The sequence below is a fragment of the Saccostrea echinata genome, unplaced genomic scaffold, assembly GCF_033153115.1.
Source record: "Saccostrea echinata isolate AGI-Se365-2 ecotype Australia unplaced genomic scaffold, CSIRO_AGI_Sech_v1 ptg000009l, whole genome shotgun sequence".
Taxonomy (NCBI): domain Eukaryota; kingdom Metazoa; phylum Mollusca; class Bivalvia; order Ostreida; family Ostreidae; genus Saccostrea; species Saccostrea echinata.
The window spans coordinates 25540691-25558247 of record NW_026889758.1 but is presented as its reverse complement, the minus strand read 5'-3'; the positions used below and the strand labels follow the sequence as shown (position 1 = coordinate 25558247).

The 17557-nt window shown below is 32.7% G+C and overlaps 2 protein-coding genes across 2 annotated transcripts; one reads left to right on the top strand and one right to left on the bottom strand.

The window, feature by feature from the left end:
* Positions 1-322: 322 nt before the first annotated feature.
* On the bottom strand, positions 323-10297 carry LOC133182587 (uncharacterized). The gene is made up of 4 exons (XM_061317435.1): positions 10159-10297; positions 5767-6017; positions 1707-1983; positions 323-824 (listed from the first exon to the last, which is right to left on the bottom strand). The coding sequence occupies exons 1-4, from the start codon at positions 10295-10297 to the stop codon at positions 424-426; spliced, it is 1068 nt and encodes a 355-aa protein (XP_061173419.1). The 3' UTR covers positions 323-423.
* Positions 10298-15239: 4942 nt separating this feature from the next.
* LOC133182104 (spidroin-2-like) lies at positions 15240-16203 on the top strand. The gene is made up of 2 exons (XM_061316832.1): positions 15240-15989; positions 16112-16203. Exons 1-2 carry the CDS (start codon positions 15240-15242, stop codon positions 16124-16126), a joined length of 765 nt encoding a protein of 254 aa, XP_061172816.1. The 3' UTR covers positions 16127-16203.
* The last annotated feature ends 1354 nt before the right edge of the window (positions 16204-17557 follow it).

The following is a 17557-nucleotide window of genomic DNA, read 5'->3' as shown; positions in this document are numbered from 1 at the left end:
CGAATCGCATTTTCTGATTAACAGGAAACATGTGTCATATTACCAATTAAATTCCTTTAAGTGTTAATTTATGATCCCTATAATCAGTTTAATACAATTTTGCATAATTTCATTAAAAGGGTCTCATTTTGCCACAACTGTAATCCTGAAGGTCTTTTATTTAAAAAAAAGATAAAGAAAAATATGAAATTACATGTACATGTATTTCTTTTTAAAGCATAATTTACAAGTTTCAATCTATTATAACGAACTACTAAGCTGTAAATCTCTCCAAGGCTTTTTAAATATTTCGACGTGTGTTTTTTTAAAAAAATGTCAGACTTTTAAATTCTACATGAGAATCTGAACAAAATGAATTTTTATTTACTTCTTTATATAATTATATGCATTGTACTGTATTCTTATTACGCATTTCATTTCAAATCAACACTTGGTTTGATTTCGTTCAGTCCAAAAACCATGCTTTGTAGAGAAGTCATAGTAGAAGTGCTCAGATCCCGAAAAGAAGAGAAGTTTTTGCGAATTAGAGTTTGCGCATGCGTCCACGTAATGAGGGCGGGAGCTGTGATTGGTGGATTTAAATGGGTTCTTTGCACTGTTTGATTTCCAGTTTATGATCGTTGGTGGATTTTTGCTCACATCATACACGTAGTCTCCAGCAAATACATAAAACATATTGGTATCCTTAATGACACAGTCAATGGTAGTTGAGGATTGGTTAGCAAGTCCAAGTTTAAATGTAACATTTGTCTTTTCTTTTCTCTTTAATGTTGCTTGTTTTTCCTCTAGTATTGTTGAGATCGCATATGTATAAACTTCGGAACCTGGGGAAAAGATAAGGATACTAACTGAAACAGATGACAAATAAATAAAATGTAGCACGAATATGAATGAAAGAAAATTAGAGATTTCTATTTTTGTTGTTCTTTAGCTCCCTACAGCTACAAGAAACTGGTTTTTTAAAAACAAAAATTCAATTTTTGTGTTGCTTTGTTCTGCAAATGCTAAATTAAAATGCGGGTTCGCTTTGTGATTGGGAGGCACGGGTTTCGATTCTCGTTCGCCGCGCCACGTCAAACCTAATTAAGACGTAAACATAATGTTTGTTCCTTCGCCAAGCGCCCGGTAATAAAAGTGAAAGTCACGTTCCTTTCGAATGAGACCTTAAAAACTGAAGTTCCATGTCATGCTAGGTGTTGGCACGATAAAGAATCCTTACTGCTCAATGGCCCTGAGGGCCAAGTATATGAATAAATTTAAGGCCCTTCACCAGTATACAGTGACGTCTCTATAGGAGTAAAAAATTCTCAAATGGGACGTAAAACAACATACAATCAATCAATCAATTAAAAAGCGGTAAATTCAATAATTACTCAGCTTTACGATTTAGAAAATCGGTAAACAACATAGATTAATTTTCATGAATATTTCTTGTTTAATTGTAAAGTAAAAAAAAGCAGATTTAATATTATCAATAAATAGTAAACATAAATTATTGAGATTATATGGATAAAGTGCAATTCTGTTACATTCGGTTTCGAGGAACTTGTATTTGTAAAGTTGGACATTGGTTTTATAGTATTTTAGAATCAAGAAACATATTTATTTAGTAGTTATCCAGAAAAGAATTTCGATCTTTGGTATCAAATATAAAATTGCACAACGAAAATATCCACTATATTTTTGGAATATTCATTAGAATTTACCTTGGATCAATGATATGGTGTCATTGTCATCATAAGCAGCATCCAGCGTTCCAGTTATTCCAGCAAATAAGTCACTAATTGGACAAGTTCTTGATGGTCCAGAGTCTAGTCTTTCATAGTCATCATACAAAAATACCGTGTTACTTGAGAAGAGAACCAGTTTCTTGTTGTAAAGAATGATAGAAGCATTCACTCTACATGTGGACAGCAGGGGCATTAGTGTGGAGCTTGATGATGCATTTGAAACTGGAACACACAGGCGCGTGAAATTCACTGTCTGAAATAAATATGTACACCTCATGTTAAGGAGATATTAGATTCATTGCAAGGAAATATGTGTGAATCCTGCATTAAGGGTGCATTTTGGATTATCTTAAGGATTGAAATGTGTAATTAACGAACAGTAATCAGCTCAAAAGTCCATTGAAACAATATAAATTTTGATCAGAGCACACATAGACCTCTAAAACTCAGAGGTGGGATCAGGTGTCATGGAGGAGTAAGTATCCCTTTTCGACCGATCGAACCCGCCTTGTGCCAGCTCTTTGTCATAATTTGTTACACGGAAAAAATCCGTTGTCAATTCGGTATAAAAATAATAGTCTAACAATTTGTATGAAAGACCTCAGTCAACATTAGACCTAATGGTAGATTGTATTTATAAATAAATCTATAGTATCGACCATAAAATTTGCGATTTTTTGATCAAGGAAGATTGTAGATACCCTTTATATCATCAGCTTGTTTGTTAGTAGCCTGCCTCGTTTCAATAAACTGTCAGTACGAAGAACATGCTCTTGAGTATCGAAACAATTATGAGACGAAGCCCCCATATGGAGGCGATAAAGGTATATTCTACATCAAGTTGGCGATAGAAAAGTTGAAGTCATCACATTTATCATAAAGTTTAGTCGTTTGCCTTTCATTTTTTTTCAGTAAAACATTCGATTTGAAGCAGTTGTGTCAGACTCCATATTGTCTATTATTTAGAGTTTATTGGGATATACGTATGGATGAATATATTTATTGTCAATGGATAATTTTAAAACGTTATCGATAAAAATGTATCTCAATGTCTGATTGAAAGCCACAAGAAGAGATTTCCTCTTTTCATTTAGAAGTTTTTGAATAAATTCTGAATCGATTCACAATAAAATAAAAACGTCTGATGGAAAATCAGGTCTCAAAGGACTGCAAAGATATTGTCAATAAGAAACTCAAGCATCCTTTAAATATCAACTTTAGAGTAATTGTGTGAAGGTGGTTTTTAAACAAAGTACTTAAGTAAGTCTGCAGATGGCCAGCGACAAGTAGGAAATATTTCCTCTAAATCAATAAACTAAAGCAATGATCATTTGGATAATTTTAACTCCACTAAGCAAGCCACCTGAATATTTTTCTTGAGCAGTGTTTCTTCCATCAATGAAACATACAGTGACGTACATATGAGTAGTACAATATTTCACGTGCTGAAACCTAGTTATTCATATAGACATAAATATAAATAATAAATTGTCTTTCTTTTTATGCCCCCGTATCGAAGATTTGGGGGTATATAGTTTTTGCCCTGTCCGTCCGTCTGTCTATCTGTCTGTCTGTCTATTTGTCTCTTTATCTGTTTGTCTGTTTGTCCGCAAAAACTTTAACATTGCCCATAACTTTTGATTGGTTGGAGTTATGGCTTTCATATTTCACATGTGTATTCCTTGTATTCCTTGTGACAAGACCTTTCTTTGGGTACCACCATATTTGACCTTTTGTCCTTGGAGTTTGACCTAGTTTCACAAAATTTTACCCAACTTTAACCTTGGCCATAACTTTTGAACAGTTGGAGCTAGGGCTTTCATACTTCACATGATTACACATGTGTAATCCTTTTGACAAGACCTTCCTTTGGATACCAACAACTTTGACCCTTTGACCTTGACCTTGGAGTTTGACCTACTTTTAAAAACCTTTACCCTTGGCCATAACTTTTGAACAATTGGTGCTAAGGCTTTCATACTTCACATATATAATCCTTGTGAAAAGTCCTTCCTTTGGATACGAATAACTTTGACCCTTTGACCTTGACCTTGGAATTTGACCTACTTTTGAAAAACTTTAACCTTGGCCATAACTTTTGAATAACTGGTGCTAGGGCTTTCATACTTCACATATATAATCCTTGTGGCAAGTCCTTCCTTTGGATACCAACAACTTTGACCCTTTGACCTTGGAGTTTGACCTACTTTTGAAAAAAACTTTAAACCTTGGTCATAACTTGTGAACCGTTGGTGATAGGGATTTCATACTTCACATATGTAATCCTAGTGATAAGACCTTCCTTTGGATACCAACAATTGTAATCCATTAACCTTGACCTTGGAGTTTGAGCTACTTTTGGAAAATTTAAACCTTGGTCATAACTTTTGAACGATTGGTGCTTCAGCTTTCATATTTCACCAGTATATTTCTTGTGAGAAGGCCTTTCCTTAGGCACCATTATTTTTTACCATTTGACCTTGACCTTGATGTTTGACTTACTTTTGAAAAACTTTAACCTTTTCCATATCTATTCAATGGTTGCTGCAAGGGCTCTCAAATTTAACAGGTATATTCCTCGAGACAAGACCTTACATTGGGTACCAACATATTTGATTTGCATTTGAGAATGTTTAACCTTTGCTATAAGTTGCCATACGGGGGCATCAGTGTTTCACAAACACACCTTGTTTCTTTATCTTTTTGTTAGTAAGGGAATCAACAATGCAGCTATTGCAGAAAGAATTTACGTAACCCGCGCCGCTCAGTCGAGTTATGTATTTTTCTGCAACAGTAGCTGCTGTAATAATAATTCCCATTCTAACAACCAAAGATTTTATTGTTTCACTTAACCACCTCTACCGTATAGCAGGAAGTCTTTAGGTAAGGTTGGAATGAGAAGAGTTACATTAATAAAACAATTATCAAATAAAAACCAATCATCTACTTTATTCATTAAATCTATCCAAAACCAGTGTGACTCAGTTAAGATTACCCCGGTATTCAATTTATAAAGGTAATTAGATATATATTTTATCCCGTAAAATAATATTTGTAAAAAGTTTAAAATTTTAATTCTAAGCTTCATAACCAAGTTTAAATTAAGATTTAAACTTTTAATATAACAAATATTTCGAAAGACAAGACATTGGATTATTCTTTAAATGACACAATTGTGTAAATGCAAATAAACACATTTGTTTGTCAGTACTAACTGGCTGAATTTATAAAAATAACCTCACCAATGAGTAATGCATTAAAACGGTCATTAAAAAATTACTTTGCGTTCACCAAACATGAGCGATCGAAAACACAATTCTGTGTTAATTGTTTATGCTAAAAAGGCAATAATCCAGACTCGTAGCACCCTGAAATGTCTCTCTTTAAAAGTGGGATGAACACACTAACATGCATGTTATTATCGGATTCCGTTTCTATAGAAATAAACTTAAAATTTATACCTTCTCAATGTAGTAACAACTAATTAAAATCAAATTATTTTATTTCAAACGAGGTAGATCGACCAACCAGGATGCAAAATTATTTTTCATTGAATTTCAGTCGGAGATTGAGATGTCATTCTGATTATGTCCGTGAGAAATATTTTATGAATGATTATATATAAATTCACTAACATTACAAGTAATACTAAGATACTTTATCTGTAGATCAAAATTAAATGCACACTTACACTAAGAATACTCTTTTGGATCACATGAATAATATTTACCTGATAAATTACTCGATATAAATTGTGATTGAAGGTAAAAAAAAAAAAAAAAAAAAACATCCCGAATTTAAAAGAATATTGCCATTTAAAACAATCGGCTTAAAATCGTGTATTCTGATCCTAATTTCGTAGTTATACATCAACAAGGTAAAACGTATGATTATGAAAAAGATTGTGTTTTTTGGATAGAATATATACTTGCTAATGTTATTAAATTTTGCCTATATTAAAATGTGTTTCTCTGATTATAAAAAGACACAGAACAAAACGAAACATAAATAGAAGCTTTTAAAAGTATTCACTTACCAGTATTTCACTTTTTCTCACATAGACGGGATAGATGACAGATATTTTAATAACACTGTATTCATCAATGCTATCGACACAATAGCATTCCCCTTTTCTGTGGCTAAAGATGTCAGAATTATTGCTCACGCATATGGTTGCACAGTGCAGACGACTTCGACTCGGATAATACACTTCTTTTGTGAATAAACAATTAGTATCTAGTTTACGAAAATACGTTAAATTTGCTTTTGCAACAAGTAAAACAAACGCTACAAAAATTAAAAATCTCACCAATACTGTAAGAAACATAATTGTTTCATGCAATCTGAAATGAACCTATTTATATGTGAATTTTGTGTGTTCTATTTTATGTGATTTTGTAATTAACGAGGTAGGAAACATCTTGTATGTCATCAATCGAATTTCAATTTTACTCCTGCACGTTTCAAATAGGAGCCTCAAACTAGTTTAAACATATTTTAAGAGAACAAACTATTAACACTAAAACCTAATTGAGCGCAGTGAAGGGTGCTCAATCACTTGCAGTGCTGAATGATAATGAATAAACAGATTAATCCAATTAAATGCGATGTTTTTTCTCAGGGTCCTTAAAGGATAAATAAGTGTAGTTCACTGACATTGGATATTTATTATTAATATCACTTTTGTTTGTCGCTTATAAATAAATGAATGAATTAAAAAAAATTCACACAATCACAAAAGACCACACCTTTAGAGACTTCATGGAGAAATGCTCTTCAAATGGCTTTTTCATCTTGTGGTAAACAACGTGATCGATTCCAAAAGCCCTTGAAACAACTATAGCAGTCATTTAGACAATATTTTATGCTTCAGTTTTTTAGTTGCGTCTCCTCTCTCTCTCTTTCTCCCTCTCTCTCTCTCTCTGTAAGGGTGTATGTGTGTGAGGGTGTGTGTTAGGCTCTTCATGAGAAGATACGCATAATGACACTGAAATAATAAAACAACCGTGAACACATCGAGTGTGTAAATAATTTACAATACATGTATGTAAAATATTAAAGTTGATAGACTACTACAAAGTAAGCATGAATCGCGATTATCTTCTGTGTTAAAAGCGTTGGTAGGAAATAATATGGAACACTGTCACAATTTGATGGGACCAAATAATTATCCTCCATCTAATCATTAGAGACAAATTGCTTTCTGCCTTTGTTAAAAAAAAAGCCTTTTGAGTCTCTTTTAACCGTCATAGACCATGAGCAATATGACAGCATTTCTATTCTTATTCATTTTTAGTTCACCTTAGCCAAAGGCTCAAGTGAGCTTTTCTGATCAAAATTTGTCCCTTGGCTGTCGTCTTTGTTATTGTTGTTGTCGGCGTCCTTAACTTTTTACAATTTCAACCTACATGTATTCTCCAGAGCCAATGGGCCAAATTCAACCAAACTTGACCAAGAGTATCCTTTGGAAAAGGGGATTCAAGTTTGTTCAATGAAGGGCCACATCCTCTTCCAAGGGGAAATACTCAGTAATTCAAAAACAATTAAAAATTGGGTGGGTCATTTAAAAAAAATCTTTTTCTTCAGAACCAGTGGGCCAGAAATGAAACTTATGTAAAAGTTTCTTGACATAATGTAAATTCAAATTTGTTCAAATCATGATCCCCCGGGGATAGATTGGGGCTGCTATTTGCAATCAAAGTTTTACATGAGTATATAATTGGAAAAATCTTTAAAAATCTTATTCTCAAGAACAGCAAAACCATGATATGTCATATTTATACGGAAGCATACACAGGTAGTGTAGATTCAAGTTTGTTCAAATTATGACCCCAGGGGTAGGGAGGCTAAAATGAGCAAGCAAAGGTTTAGAAAGAAATAAATAGAAAAAATTTTCAAAAATCTTCTCAAGAACAGCAAAGAAATGATCAGCCATATTCATATGGAAGCATACACAGGTAGTGTAGATTCTAATTTGTTCAAATGATGACCCCCCCCCCCCCCCCAAGGAGTAGGGTGGGGCTAAAATGACCAAGAAAAGGTTTACAAAGGAATAAATAGGGAAAAATCTTTTCAAAAACAGCAAAATAATGATCAGTCATATTTATATGGAAGTATACACAGGTAGTGTCTATTCAAGTTTGTTCAAATCATTACCCCCGGTATTAGGGTCCATAGGGGCAATCAAAGTTTTACATTGGTAAATATAGGAACACTCTTTTTCTCAAGAACTCCAAAGCCATGTTCATTCATATCTATATGGATACATCAATACTTATTAGTGAATATTCAAATTTATTCAAATCATAATCCCCAGCGTAGAATGGGGCCATAATAGGGATCTACATAGGAACACATAGAAAATATCTTTAAAAATCATTCAATTGATGATCAATGATTAACACAGGAATATAAAGAAAAGGGAATCTGCTGATGAAAAAAAAAATAATGGACACAGTTACTCAAGTGAGCATTGTGACCCATGGGCATATTCTCCTTTTTAACGTTGTTCCCACTCCCGAAATGCAGGATCCATACCTTTATATCTAACACAGTGTCAAACCAACATTGAACAATGCAAAACGTCAGAGATCTCAAAATAGGTTGGTCGAAATTGCATTTGGTTAAGGAGGGATTCTTCTCATAAGAACACTTATTTCTTATATTTAAAAAATCAATGAAATTTTCACAGAATCAAGAAGACAATATCACTAAGTGATAGTATCAGTTAGATTAAATTTGACCGTTTTATATTAGAGGCAAGGTCTGGTCAAGGTCAGTACCTTTGCCTTGGACATTAAGAATAAAAAAATACTGTTGCCAATCATGCGATGCCAACTTCTATTTCAATAAATTAAATGTTTTTTTTCTTTTTGCATATAGAGATATTACCATATTGGATCTATAAGATGATATTACCAAATTGACATAAATAATTTAACTAAAATGGATATTGGCTAATCCGAATTTTCTCTACTTTTCTTAAAATTTTAAGATATTTTAGTTATTTTTATATGCTTCCTATATTTAAATTTGTCTTATTTTCACATATGGTAAAGTTGTCACATAAAGATACAAAATGATATAAAAAAAAGTTTTGACCATTTACTAAGAGAGAAAAAACACTTTTTACGAATCTTTGGCTTAAATCTCAACTTAGATTGGAAGCTTTTAAAAGCTAACATATTTGTAGTTTGTTTGAAAATCATATTTATTTGATATATTTTAAAACTTCAGTTCCTTATTAATTTAACTTACATTCAAAAATTTTCTCAAAGTCTTTGATTGTGTAAAAATTATAACTAAATTCATTGTTCTATAATTATTTTGAGAGGCAGAAAAGAAGATATTTTCATACGCCGCCATTCCGCCAAAAATATAGTCTCTGCTAGATTTCAAACTCAGTTTACCATTTCTATTTAAAGTTGTACAATTGTGATGAGGAAAGAAAAATATGATCTTCTAAATCTCTTACATCTAAATATATAAAACATATAAGCAAATATACTTTGAATATTTCATCTAGTCAGAAACCAGACAAGAACCCCTCCTTAATATAAACCAGAGATACAAGCTGAAACGTCACAAAGTAGCCGATGAATATTCAGAAAAAAAGGAGGGACAAAGAAGTAAAATAACCGAGTAAACCAATCAACTTTAATTGTTGTCATAAATATTATCTTCATAAGGAAATAACAGATAAAATTATTTTCTTTCATTGCACGTGGGGTTATAATATGATTTAAAATGTTCCGGAAAGGTTTAAGCTTAAAATAGACTATATGAAGTATCAATGGGTGTTTACGGTGACATGAACTTTGACAGCGACGGCTATATTTAAGTTCATTAAATCATGGAGACAGATTTTGTTAATCTTAATTAGATGAAATAATTGTTTTATACTCTCGATCACGTCTTCCATGTGCATAAATTTCCAATGCACCGAAGAATTATAAAAGAAAACGGTTTTTTTTTTTACTTTACAGAGGAAGGTAAATAATAAACCAATAAACCCTCATAAGAACTTGGTAGAATTATGCACGAAAAAAGTCTCCATTTATCTGAATACTACATAATAGCCTTTGCATAAATCACTAATGTTCAGTTTTTCAAATTACAGCAATGTGTTAATCGACTGATCTATTAAATCTGCTTATGAGGTCAACAATACACAACACTATAGTAAGATACATAACTATTATTTTTCATTTGAAATAACTCCTTATAAGGACAATAGATTTGCAGAATGCTGACTTTAGAAGATACCGTTGAAAGCCTTATGAATATTGTACATTTTTAAAACGTCGTAGATATTTCTAAATAACGAATTACATTGTAAAGATCAGAAGTGTTTTCTTCTTCTCATGTAGAAGTTTTGATTAAATTTTGAATACGAATGTAAGAACAAGTCGGCTTATCGAAATTCTACCTATAGATTTTGGGAAGACCTTGTCTCCAAAGTTTACAGATATATTGTCAGTGAGAACTCCTACATCTGTTAATGTCAACATCAGAGTACGGTTACCAATTGTTCGGATTGAAAGTTTGATCAAAGTTGTCAGCAACATGCTATCTTGATTATCCCCGCAATGTCTTTCCACAAATTTTAATACTTTCTGCAAATATTATTTGTAAGGTTAAGATAGATTTATAAACATACCTATAACTTTATGAAATTAAAAAAATGTTTTCAGTGAACTTGAGATTTAATAAGAGTAAACTTTGAAGTATTGTGGGTCGTATTCAGTATTTGAACATCTATTCAAGAAAAATAACTTTAAAAATGTTTTAAAAAGCAGCAAAAATATCATTTGAGTAAGAGAAAAAAATAAATGTAAAATGCAAATGTTTTATTTAAGACAGCAAGAATTAGGCCTATGCTTTTGGTCGCGGTGATACTAGTACAGTCATCATATTTTTTTTTTTAAATTGTAGATTTCAGAAAAATATATAACTTTATTCACCGTGCATTCAATAAATGAAATTAAAAAAAAATACATTACTGATAAAAATATATTTTGCACTCCTATGCATTTTTAAAATTTCTTCCGTCAATACGTTTCTTTATATTAATTCGATATTACTCCATCAAATAAATAAGACATGGAAGGCTGCATGACGACAAGAGGCTTGCCTGACGATTTTCTGCACATGTAGATACATAGCCTTGAATATGCACTAAACCTTTCAAAATCTTATACAATGTAACTTTGAAATTCATGATGAAGGCTTAAAAGACCGAAGGTTTTAAATATGGCTGTCATTTATTGGAAATTATTTTTTTTTTCTTTGCTGCCCCTAAATCTAAGAAGTATATTGTTCACGCGATTATTATGAGGCCTCTTCCAAAATTGTGAAATTTATGACCCGTGGATGCTAAGTTCAGATTTATGAGTGCTTGTCATATATTGAAAATGATAAATTTCTTTGACTTAAAAAAAAATCCCTGGACATCAATTAAATACGAGGGTTGTCCGGTAAAATCGTGGACAAGTTGTCTAGAATGAAAAATAATCATCATTGCATTCTGAAATTTTCACTACTCTTTAAGACATTTTTCATCAATATAAAAAGCAAATTTCAAATAGATATATGCATAAAAAAAGAAATTATGAGATTTTATGTTATGTGTGGAATAGCCTTACGGCGCACGGATGATAACGTCAAAGTATCTAAAGCAGTGTCACGTTTCCTCTTTGCTAAAAGAAAGTTGGATAAGCCCCACTTAAATTCGAGGATTTCGTTGATGCACATACTTGAGTTTCCCTTTATTCCTCCATAAACAGTCGAGAAACCAATCTCGCGCACACATGGAACCTTCTGAAGATTTCTTAGTAAGTAATGGGCAGTACTCTCACTATCATTCAACTAAATAGGCTATCTTATATCGACGGTCTACAGTGACAGCGTCTTTTGCTATTGCCAGTAGCTCTTTGTCCGTATGTTTTTTTCTACCCGGTGACCCGATCAAAAAGCTTCCGCTTAGAAAACTCCCATTTCACTTGTTTACTAAAGATCTAGCGATATTTTTATTTTTTTTCTGTAGCCATTTAAAGTTTATTAGGGCGTCATTACTACATCTAAATTAAACTGAACTGATCTCCGGTGCCCTGTAACGTCACCAAACGTCGCCATTTTTCCTGTGTTGCGTTTACCACTTTCCCATTTCAAACGCTAGGGAAACTGCCAAAAATTAAGCAAATGCTTTGATATTTTACAAAAGACGAAATAATTAAGAAATGAGTTTAATTTTTGAAGATTCAGAGGACATGAAACTACGACGCTTCACGCCGGCATATTTCATGAAGCGCGTTAGCACTTCATGATAAATATGCCGGCGTGAAGCGTTGTAGTTTATGTACCTCATGAATCTTCAAAAATTAAATTCATTTCTTATATTTACATTATTTTTCTGATGAGTTGCCACAATTCAACTGTCATTTTTAAAACAAAACAGTTTGCACTATAGTTTGGACGTCAAGTACGGTATTATGACGTAACAATAGAGATATTTATGCTCATCCATGGTAGTTCATGAGAAAATGAACAGTCTTCAAATTTGCAAAGAATATTTAGGAAAATGTATTGGAAATGTAAATATTAGATAGTAAATTAAAATAGGATAATTTTACCCCAATATTATCTATTTAATACTTTTATTTCGAAATAAAACTCGTGTATTTGCTAATGAAACCCTTGAGGGTTTTTTTATCGTGCGCCGTAGGGCCGTACCCTGTGCACATTCAAGCATAATAAAATCTTTATTTAGTCAATATTTTACCCCAAAATTAAGATGCACTAAAATATAATGAATAAACATTTACTAAAAATTTCAGCTTAGTGCGACCATTATTTTTCGAGAAAAACGCTTTGTCCACGATTTTACCAGACAACTCGCGTAACAATTAAATTGCATTGATAATGCAATGAAATACGATCCCCTTAACAAAATTGCAAAATACATGTCCTTTTGGTCCAGGGCTCAGTCTCTATAGGGTCGGACTGTATGTATTGGTTTTTTAATGGGAATCTATCATAATTTTTAAGATCATATTTGCTACTAATCATACATATATGTATCAGACAAAGTTATGCAATGTTATAATAATTGACCAAGAAGTTCTCTATCGTAATAAGTATATTAATATAACGTGTAAAGAGTTATGGTCCTAGGAGTATTATATTTTGAACTTGTATATTCCCCACTAAATGGAGTTTGTTGCCACACTCCTCTGTCTTTGGAACATGGGGACATATTGGGTATATCTAGATGCTGGTAATAAAATTACTGGGTAATTGTTGCAGAAAGTTTAAAAACGTGAGATTTCGACAAAGAAACAAACATTTTTAAAAACTCTTCTTTTCAGTTACTGTCACTAAAATATAATGTGTATTTAGCATGTAAGGAAAAGAGGAAGAAAGGGAATATAATGCAACTTTTTCGCATACTTAAGCAATCATTCTCTCCAACTGTTAATCATATGAAACAAATATATGAATTTATGTTTTAAATTAGGAAATGCAGCTTTCTATTTGAAGTTTAATGTTTCATAAGGAAACATCTTAATTATGTGGTTTGAAGTCTGCATCAAGGTCAACTTTTAATAGAGCATATAATTATATATCTTTCAATATATTAACATATTTCTCATCAGGACAAAAATCACGCAAATGATACAAGTTATACAGGTAAAAGGTCACCAGTGAAAACTAGTCTCGCTTTTTCAGATTGCACGCACGTTTTTTAAAGTTATTTTCAAACTTTGAATCTATATTTGCTAATTGTGACTATTTTCATGACGTCTTCACAGAGTATAAATATGGCACTTGAACGCTGAAAAAGCAGGTTCCAACGAAGATCCAAAATCAACAGGTAGGGTGACTATAATTCGTTAAAACAAGTAGTTTCTTTGTTCTCTGATATAATTTTTCTCTCTCTAGAGCGGAAGATAGAGTATATAAAGTATTAAAAAATATTAACTGTAAGATATAATATCACATTAGTCGTGATTCATTTACTTTGAAATAAAACCTTTTTCTTAATTTTGCGGCTTTTGAAATCAATTTTTGTGAATTGGCTTGTATAATTATTCTGAATATCCTGGTGAAAAATAAAATAATGTAGATTATGTTACCAGCAGTTTCAGTATTATCACTAATTTTTTTGATTATCAAGGATATATTTTGTAAAGTTGTAAAAGCAAATCAAACGGATTGTGTCAATTTCAATACTTATTTCGATTTTAAAGTATGTTGAAAAAAAATTGAGTATTTCAATACTAGTACATGTATATGAAATTATGTTTAATTTAATTTTTAAATAGGATAGCATGATCCAAGTGGCAAAAAATGACGATTATTCTAGGAAAATTGTTTTTAAAAAATAAGCAAATTTGTAAGCCTTGTCCTTAAGCAATGTTATCTTGAGAATTTGTAATTGGTACTTTAGGAGAAAAAAATTAGTATTCACTGTTAATTAGACTGAAAATGTAGCAGAAACATGGAACAATTTTAAGTGTTTATCGTAGAAAAGGTATGAAATGAAAGTTTATTTTTATTGGGTTTAACTTTTAGAGAAATTAGAAAACAATATCGTTGTATACTCTTATTACTTTATAAAGCCTACAAAATCTATAAATGTAACGGATTGATTCACCTAGATAAGATGCATTATGTAAATTTATCCCTAACTCACTACTTAGGCAATCAAAACCTGATTTTTTGTTAAATTTCTGTAGGGAGAATTAATTTTTTTTTTCTTTTGTTCATAATTCTATACATCCTGAAAAAAATTACTGAATTAAAAAAGAATGTTTTGAGTTTTTCGACATGTGAATTGGCAATAAATGCCCAAAGGACATTAAATGGGCCTGGACACAGTTGCATTGCCGTTCTTGTTTACAGTTTTAAATTTCTATCTTTATTAAAAAAAATAACCTCAATTTAATGAATTCAATTTGCATGGAATTTTTTTAAATTGAAAGAATACATTTTTCATAACATTATATTAAACAACCGTGATTGTAAGCACGTGAACGAGTTCTGTTTTTGTTGATGTTTACGTTTTACTCGATTTGCACACATCACTGAGTACGTATATTGGTTTTGCTTTCTCATCCTTCTACCCTGAATTTCTTGGATTATATTTTTAATATTTTTCATTAATACACAAGAAGTTTCTCACTTTAAAAAAAAAAAAAAAAAAAAAATAAGGATAAAATTTACTTCGTGCAAGTGCAAGGATGTCTGTCAATCAAACGCATCCCGAAATTCGTAGTTTTAACAATTTTCAGATAAAAAAAGAAATTCTATACGCGCTTTTATAATATTTTTGTTTGAAATGCTCTAGCAATATGAAGTCATTTCATTACTGAAAATTTTAGAAATCTGTGCTCAGGGCCCTTCAATTCGTGGGTCTCATCATTCCTCGAACCAAAAAGAAAAAAAATTAACCCCCACAGATAAATTATAGTGATTTCACAGTATTTTTTCAAATTATTTTTTATAGCCATGTTCCGTGCAGCATTCCTTTTTGCTTTTCTGGCTCATGCTCTGGCTGATTATGAGTATGGAGGCTGCAATGGATATGGATGTACTTACGGAAAGACACACCAGGGACCCGGAGGTGTAGGTAGTACAGTGGTTTCCACTGGAGGTTCTGGTTCACTCAACTTTGGTCATGGCTTTCCTAATTTTCCCCCATTTGGATTTGGACCTTCGTCTGCTGCATCTGGGGCAGCTGCATCTGGATTAGGAGGCGCTGCTGCATCTAGTGCTGCTGCTTCTGGTGGACCTTTTGGTGGATCTGCAGCCTCTTCTGCTGCTGCAGCAGGATCTGCTTCCCAGCCTCGTTTCCAATATCAGTTGGATCCCAGTTTTGTTGGCACTGGCTTCCAAGGATTTCAACGTTTCCAACAGTTTGGATTTGGCGGCAGTACTGCTGCTGGAGCTGCAGCTTCTGGTGACGATGGATCGGCTGCTGCTGCTGCAGCCACAGCAAATGGTGCAGGGGCAGCTGCTTCTAGCGCTGCTGCAGCAGGTAGAGATGATAGATTTCTATTAGGATTCCCAGGAAGTTACCTTCCACCTCAGGGGGTATACCCTGCACTCCAACCAAGACTACCCACACTCCTACCAGGGTTCCCCACTAGGACAGTTTCCAGATATCCAGTAGGTGTTCCCTTTCCTAGAGTACCCGCACTTGGTCCAATTCCATTCCCACCACGTCGTCCCCGAAAACCATTTGGTAACAAGAAAAAGGTAAACTCGTGACTGTCTTCATAATTATATAATCATGGTAAATATTAAATACATTTATCATTGTTTTTTTAAATATCGATTTACGGATTCAAGGTTTTAACTGCATGTTTTTTTCTTTGAAGGTACCGGTATATTAAGGACTCTCAACTGTCTCAAATTGATTGGAACCGCAAACAGTATTTTTATGAATAAATTGTTAATTTAGCATTTTAAATATTGTGTTATTTTTTAATTATCTACTTTAAAAAAAAATTATCATTGTCACAGAAAGGCTTTTTATTTAATAATTGAGCTTAGTTTGGTCCAAGCACTTTGGTCTAGTTTTCCGTCCTTTCTGAGCTCTAATGCAGCATAGTGTGTAATTATGTGTATTGACTGCAGGTATATTGAACATAAGATGTCATTCCAATGTCTTTCTACAAAATGGTACCGGCCAACCCTCACATGACTATATCATAATACAAATTACGTTGTATTTCTCCTACATTGGTACGCGGGAGTTTTATTTTCATTATTTATTAGGGAACATCCTATCATAATACAGATATACAATGTACATGTTGATATTGTTGGGAATCATTTAATTAAGTCCATAGTGTCGCATTGTGAATGTGATAGGACCTTTTAACAATACACATAGACGTATAGACAAAGGCGTAGTCATGTCCATCAGTCTTACAGTAAACATTGTACATGATGTCTCTTTTGACTCACTACTATACCTTTTGTAAATAAACTGTAAGGTCTTCATCACATCTGCACCAAACTTTACTCCGTCCCGTTGAAAGTGTTAAATTGTCTACTGTGAAATCACTGATTTTCATGGGGGAGGGGGTAATTTTCGTTGTTTTCGAGGTAAGGAGAGACCGTAGAATCCATGTCAACCACGAAATGCAAAATTCATACACATTATTACTAAGCGATTCTTTATCTAAGAAAGCAAAACCCATGGTTTTTCCTCAAACCAAGAAAATTTGACCCATGAAAATATGTGATTTTACAGTATTTGAAAAGGCCAGGAAAATTTCATACATGGATTAAATTCTTCGACACTAGAATACAGGCTGGATATTGCAAATTATCTATTATGCTTTTTAAACCGTAAAGTTTTACGGAAGAGAATATTTTGCTCAAGTAACCCGTTTGTTCCTTAAACTCAAATTTGCCAAAGGAAATGACGCAGTAAATATTTCGAGTTTTACTCCACATCTTGTATTTCTATTGTGCTTAAAAGAATTACCTTCATCATTCAAAATGTCTTTAATTTAATTTTTAATAAACCACTTTTAATAAATGATGCCATGTATGGTAGATATAAAGCTCAAAGTTATAGAACTCCAGTTTCTACAGCTTGAGTAACTCTGACGTTTTGTCAGGGAATACTTGTTTTCACACTGACTACGGATTTCTCCGTTTACCTCATCATCACAAAAGAAACACAGCGGGTGTGACCGATTGACAGGGGATGCTTACTCCTCCATGGCAACTGAACCTTCCCTTGATGTCTTCAGAGATCTATGTTCTATAATCTGGTCCGATTTATAGAAAAAAAAATACTTCTAACGGCA